A 6,963-nucleotide genomic window follows, 5' to 3' on the forward strand; every position below is an offset into this window, starting at 1 on the left:
GCCTGGCCATGCCTATGGGTTATACAGTCTGTTAGGATATAGGGACAGCAGTGCCCACAACATTTGTCAGTTCCTGCATTCCAGCGAGACAATATATCCGTAGGCACTGTTACCACCATTTCCACCAAGGTACAAGCCTGAACATTTATAACATCATTTATATATCGCATGGATACAGCCACTTGTCTTTGTCAGAAAAGCTGGTTGTTTCATCTATTATAACTGAATAGCCTCCTCAGAAGTGTTCTCAGGAATATTCCCCATGCTTTTACGAGCCATGAAGCCCATTAGCTCATTTAAAATAACGAGAAGTATCAATGTGCCTTGAATCATTTTAGCTGTGGGATAGTACTTTGCCTGCAGACAGAACAACCAAATATAGCTGCAGCCAGCCTTTCCACATAAGCATGTGCAATATAATGGTTTGTAGCACAAACTTTTGCAGGGATAATATACACTTCTTGTTGTTTCTTATCAGGCTCATCGTATTTTCTGTCTTAAGAACTCCAAGAAGTGAGCACACCACCAAGGTCCTCCGAGGTCTTTCAAAGAACTTGAAGTGCTTTGTGGTGGCCTAGAGAAGCTCAGTGCCCCTCACATTTGTCTTACATTCCCAATTAGTAAATGGAGCCTGGCACAAAAGACCTTCTTGTAGATTTAATCAAAAATAGCCAAAAGCTGCACGAAAGCAGAAACAACACGCACTGTCCCCAGTTCCAGAATAATCCAGCCATGGCTTAAATCATCAGAGAATGAGAAGAAGGAATTTATTCAAAGTACATATTCAGAAAAAAAGAAAGTCAGTACAATTTTGAAGTCATTTCTAAGACAAGAAACAGAAGTGCCCACTGGCGGAAGACTCCTCTGACCCACGTTGGTGGCTGGTACCCAAGGGAAGAGGAGTGATCTTCAGACATCTAAGGCCAACACATGGTCATGCCTGAAAGGAAGAAATTGTGAGTTAAGAAAAGTACCCGTTATATAATAACCTGGAAAAGAAAACAAAACAAAACGAAATGCAATTACTACTACTGTGGGGCTTGTGCTCATGTAGAACTTCTTCTCAGATCTTTGATATCATGGTTTTCCCTGCATTCTCACCTCCCAGCGCCTCTTTAAAACATGAACTACACCCGTCTTTTACCTCACCATGGCAATCCCGATGTCAGACCAGGAACTTTGCGCCAGCGTAGCCCGAGCTGCTCCAGGGCTGGGCTGTCCTGCCCTGGCTGGAGGATCAGCAAACCCTGTATGTGCTTGAGACAGAGAAGGAAATCAATGCAAGGGAAGCTGTGACTGTGATTCTGCAGCTGAGGCACATCACTAATTTCTGTTGATCTTGAAGATGCTCCAAAAAGAGCTATTCATGAGGTTATCCTCTAAATTAAAATTGTTCTGTTGTGCTGCAGAGTAAAATCTGTGACACTGCCATCTGCCCTAATGACCACAACAGTTCACTGTCCCACTGAAAAAGGTGATAAATCAGCAATTGTGGTAATACAAAATACAAACATTAGTTTGTTTTTAATGTATTTTAATTGGAACAGTAATGATCCACAAATTAATTAAGTGAATAAACACAGTTCTTTGAAGCCCTAAATTAAAATATTTAATTGAAAAGATGGTCTTCCTCATTTATGGAAGAAATGTTAAAACAGGAGGAAAAACAGCTTTTGCATTTTTTTAATGCGACTATTCTAAATGAGTGACAGATGATGAAACATGCCAAGCAATAACCAGTTTAGATCACAGCAAAGCATTTGTTACACTGCCACATCAGAAAACAGCAGATAAATCAAGAAGATAGGGATCAGCAGCAAGGCAATATCCATTTTTAATCTGCATTATAATGCAAGAGGGCCACTACAAATAAGAATAAATCATCCTGAAGCATCCAGCAAGGTCTCCCAAGGTTTAGCAGGATGACTGAGGTAGGTGTGAGTGAGGATGTGCATCCCACGCGCTCGCTGCATGCAGTGCCTGCCAAGGAGGGAATTCTGCTCTCCAGGCTTTGGCTCCCCAGGCTCCACTTTTCCAAAGTGCTTTAGGTATCTATAGGTGCAAACAAGGACAAAACTTAATGTCTTAAAATTCCTCAGGCTCTTCTAAAGACCATTTCAGCCTGCCTAGCTCATGTCATGACTTTGAAAGGCCTGGAAGACCTTTCTCAGCTGAGAGCATAGGGAACTTAGGGAGAGCATCTTCTGCATTGACACATTTGGTGTCTCAAGTTGTTGGTGCAGACCTTCTGTCCCAGTGGCTTCAATGTTTTTTTCAGTATCATCTAACCCACTAGAAGTCCTCCTGCCCTGCCTGTGCTATACAACATACACCGGCTTTGTGAATCTGGCCATGTGTGTCCCTGACACCCTCGCTCCCTGAGGACAGCGTTGCCTGCTCCTCTGTCTGCTCTCTACATGCTGCTCCACACAAAGCCTGACAGCACCCGGCTGACTTCATGGCTCATCTGCTACTTCTACATTAGACATTCATTTTCGTGTCGTTACACGATACAGGGGAGCGGCACGGGTTGGACCTCTGCAGATCCTCTGCTGCAACCCCGCTGCTCACACAAGAGTCAGCTGGAGCAGCTTCGCCCATGCCCGCGCCCAGCCGCGTCTGCAGCACCCCCAAGGCTGGAGACCTGCGCCTGGGTTTGAGCACCCTCACCCTGAGGACACGCAGCGCGTTACCGGCAGCGGCGGCGCCCGCGTTACCTCCGCGGAGGCGCGAGCAGGTGCCGCCCCCGCCGCCGGCCCCCCCAGGGCAGCGGCCGTTCCCGCGCGCGCGCCGCCCACGTGGCCCCGCGCGCGCCGCCCCTCCCCTCCCCTCCCCTCCCCTCGGCGCGCGCGCCCTGCGCGGGTGGGCGCGCACCTGCGCTGCGCCCTCGGCCCCGCGGCGCGGAGCAGCGCGGCCGCCCCCGCCGAGCCGCCCGCCTTCCTCCTGCTCCTGCTCCTCCTCCTCCTCCTCGCCGGGGAGCCCAGGTGACCCGCTCCGCGTGTGCGCGGGGGCGTCCGCGCTTCCCTCCGCGCTTCCCTCCGCGCCTGCAGGGAGTTTGTAAGTGGCTCAGCGGAGATCGCGGATTCCACCCCCCCCCATCCCCTCCTTCCTCCTCCCGGCTCCGTGTCCCGGGGAGGGGGGTCGCAGGGCGGTGCCGGTGAAGGACCCCCCCCCCCCAACCGAGCACAGAGCCTCACCCCGGCCAAAATAATAAATTAATAAATATATAAATGAAGCAGCTCCGGCTGCTGAATAATGTTTTTTGCCTCCCCCCTCCCGGCACACACGCTTTTGTCCCCCCAAAACCGCTGTGCGCTGGGGTTGGGGCTGCTGCGGTGTCGCGTGCCCAAGCTCCCCAGGTGAAGGAGGTCTCCTTGGGTGCCGCTTGCAGCTGGGCCATCCTCCCCCTGGCGATTTGGGTCCAGGTCAAACGATTCTTTTTGTTGTTGTTATTTTGGGTGGTTGGTTTTTTTTTTTTTTTTTTTGGTCCTCCTTGTTTCGGTGGCCACCTTTACGTAACAAGTGCCGCCCGTCCTGAGGCGTTGCATGCCCTCGGGTCCGGCCGAGCGCCTCGTGTCCCAGCCTTAAAAGAAATGTCTTTCCATTGAAGAAGACAGGGGTTAAAATGAACGAAGACCTGAAGGCCAATTTGAGCTGGCTGCCTCGGGAGCGCGTAGACGGCAGCCCCGCAGAGAATGTCTCGGCCACAGGCTCCTCCCCGGTTCCTGCCGCGGACCCGGAGCCCGAGCTCTTGGTCAACCCCTGGGACATTGTCCTGTGCACCTCGGGGACCCTTATCTCCTGCGAAAATGCCGTTGTGGTGCTTATCATTTTCCATAACCCCAGTCTGCGGGCCCCCATGTTCCTCCTCATAGGCAGCCTGGCCCTCGCAGACCTCTTGGCGGGGCTCGGATTGATCGTCAATTTTGTCTTTGCCTACCTGCTGCAGTCGGAAGCCACCAAGCTGGTCACAATCGGACTGATCGTTGCCTCTTTCTCTGCCTCTGTCGGCAGCTTGCTGGCTATCACTGTCGATCGTTACCTCTCGCTGTATTACGCTCTGACTTATAATTCGGAAAGGACTGTCACTTTTACCTATGTCATGCTCATCCTGCTCTGGGGAGCGTCTATCTGTATCGGACTGCTGCCCGTCATGGGCTGGAACTGCCTCAGAGATGAATCCACCTGCAGCGTGATCAGGCCGCTCACTAAAAATAACGCGGCCGTCCTCTCGGTCTCTTTCCTGCTTATGTTTGCCCTCATGCTGCAGCTCTACATTCAGATCTGTAAAATCGTGATGCGCCATGCCCATCAGATTGCCTTGCAGCACCATTTCCTGGCCACTTCCCACTATGTGACCACCCGAAAAGGAGTGTCCACCTTGGCCATTATTTTGGGGACTTTTGCTGCTTGCTGGATGCCTTTTACACTCTATTCTCTAATAGCAGATTACACCTACCCTTCTATATATACCTATGCCACCCTCCTGCCAGCTACGTACAATTCCATCATCAATCCTGTAATATATGCTTTTAGGAACCAGGAGATACAAAAAGCACTTTGGCTCATCTGTTGTGGCTGTGTTCCCTCTAACCTGTCACAGAGAGCAAGATCACCCAGTGATGTCTGATTGACGGCTAGGAGGACGCTCACTATCATATTGATTTCCAGACATTGTTGCAGACCTCTTTTTGGTTTAGATGCATTCATTAAATGGTACGCGTTGGGTTCATATAAAAATCCACAGGATGCACTGACCTTTTTGTAAGCAGAAAACCCCAGTGACCAAAATGAATCAAGTGGTTGAAGGGAGATTTCCAAAATAAAAATAATCAGTGTTCTTACAGAGTTCTAACGTTGCTCAGGGTCTTTTGTTATAAGTGTATAACCTAGGCTTTGCCATGTTTGCCATGATTTTACATTAATTTTGCTACTTAAAATTAGATTCAAATAGCATGCCTACTTTGAAATTGATTGTGATTGTGTTCAGTCATACTGCATGTTTTATTTGTTGTCAGAATTTTCTTTCCTTCTTTAATTCTTATTGAAACAGCAAAAAAGGCCTGTTACCACAAACTGATTTCTATATCATCAGAATGCTCTTCAAAATAATGGCCAAGCATACTGATTTATGTGATATTTATGATAATAATCTCCGTGCAACAAATATGCTCTATGTGAGGAAGTACCTTCTTAGCTTTTTATTTTACTTCTCAGCATGAATTAGCTCGATCATTATTTTAAAGTGTTACCTGCTCTCCTTTGAGTTCTGGCTGGATGCTAAAACATAAGATATCCTTTGCCATTCTTTTCAGGAATCAGGCATGTGTTTTCACTTAGATATAGGACATCAGAGCTCATTATACTGTTAATTTTGAAAAGAATTCCCTACTGAAGTTGGTGGGGAGTTTTGAAATTGATGAGACACTGTGGCCTCTTTTGGCTATGCATTTGTAACAGATGCAACATTTTAAGTTTTTTAGGGGCAAGTTAATCTTTCCAAAAGTATCAGAGAATATCTAATGAACTAACCTACAAATAACTAACAAGAACACATATTTAGCATCTGTGTTAAATGGCTCTTCTTAAGTTTGCCTTGAAGTCACAACTATTACTGTTTGTTTTTCTACTATAATTAAAAATTCTTACATTTATTTTCCGAGCATATCTGGTTCATAATTGTATGCAACCAAAATTGCAACATGAACCAATACTTTCTCCTTTTCTGGCAGTTTCATCCGTCACAGATGATGATTCTTCACACCACGTGCATATCATTTCTCTTCATTATCAGGTCATAGTTCTAGTCTAAAAGGCAGAGCTTCCTCTCATGAATGGTTATATTAAAAACTGCTTTTAAACTTTTACTGAAGCTGCATTAGTATGCACTAGATGTAAAACGTTGCTCTCTAATAACAGTACTTGATTGGCAGAGAGAAAGTCTTCCTCAAAGACTTCTTCATGACACTTAAGGTGTTATCCTAATGTCAGTGCATGGGAGTTTATATTCCCACTTCCATTAGTGTTAATGGGAGCAACACATGTTAATGTGTTACTGATGCCCTGGCATCAGTATGAGGTTATACTTCCTTAAATGTCAAAGTCAGTATATGGTAGTGATGCTTCAGTATCTTCCATTGCAGTTAAGAAAAAGTAAAGTCACAAATGTAAAAATAGCAATATTTAAAGTTCAATGAAAAAATATACCTGTATTATAGATAGCAGTCAACCGTGTTGCCGATACAGATTTTTTCAAATGGAATTTTTCCTTTTCACGTGGATGTTTGGATGACCATAGCTTTTTGTGCAGAGTTTCCGTGACGTTAAGAATCATACGGTATACACCAAGTTGAATCTCAAATGTGAATGAGTTTTTCTGTAAACTAAAGCTCTGTAGAGGTTTTATCAGCAATAATTAATTATAGTTGTGATGCTGGGTTCAAATTCCATTGGTCACTTGGTTCAACCTTCATGGTATTTGGCTTTTTCTTTGCAGTCTAATTAGTTCCAAAATTGCATGGCATAATCCAGTAGAGCTGTGAACTTGCAGCTCCCTTGGCTTAACTGCGATTTGCAGATGCTCAGTGCAGTTAGAGTGTGGCCCTACTCTGTAGGATATTGCTGTTCTTTATCTACTTCCGAATGCTAATGAAACTCCAGTCCTTTACCATGTTCCTATTTTTATTATGAGTTTTTGTATAAGAAATAATCACTTCAAAAAATATCCATGCTGTGTATGCATGCAGTTTTGCAAGTATGCAGAAAATGGAAATAAATGGAGGAAGTCATGAAATGAATAATGCAGGGAGGCTGAGAATAGCACCTTTGAAAAAGACAAATAAGAAAAGTTGAAATGATACAGTGGGTGCCCCTCTCTATTGCAATTGTTCTTTTGTATCAAAATGCTAAAAAGCATGATGAGAACGAGCTACTGTGACTGTAATTCAGGCCTGAGAGTGGCTG

General features: G+C 45.7%; 1 protein-coding gene across 1 annotated transcript; it reads left to right on the forward strand.

Annotated features, from left to right (window-relative positions):
• Positions 1–3,037: 3,037 nt before the first annotated feature.
• Positions 3,038–4,630, forward strand: GPR12 (G protein-coupled receptor 12). Its single transcript, XM_088522282.1, has 2 exons — positions 3,038–3,057; positions 3,614–4,630. Exon 2 carries the CDS (start codon positions 3,626–3,628, stop codon positions 4,628–4,630), a length of 1,005 nt encoding a protein of 334 aa, XP_088378408.1. The 5' UTR covers positions 3,038–3,057; positions 3,614–3,625.
• Positions 4,631–6,963: the final 2,333 nt, after the last annotated feature.

This window comes from Tinamus guttatus, unplaced genomic scaffold (genome assembly GCF_059628265.1).
Source record: "Tinamus guttatus ecotype Peru unplaced genomic scaffold, ASM5962826v1 Tinamus_guttatus_pri_ptg000150l, whole genome shotgun sequence".
Taxonomy (NCBI): domain Eukaryota; kingdom Metazoa; phylum Chordata; class Aves; order Tinamiformes; family Tinamidae; genus Tinamus; species Tinamus guttatus.

Coding starts and splice junctions, on each gene's coding strand:
- GPR12 (XM_088522282.1), top strand. CDS start 3,626: ATGAACGAAGACCTGAAGGCCAATTTGAGCTGGCTGCCTCGGGAGCGC.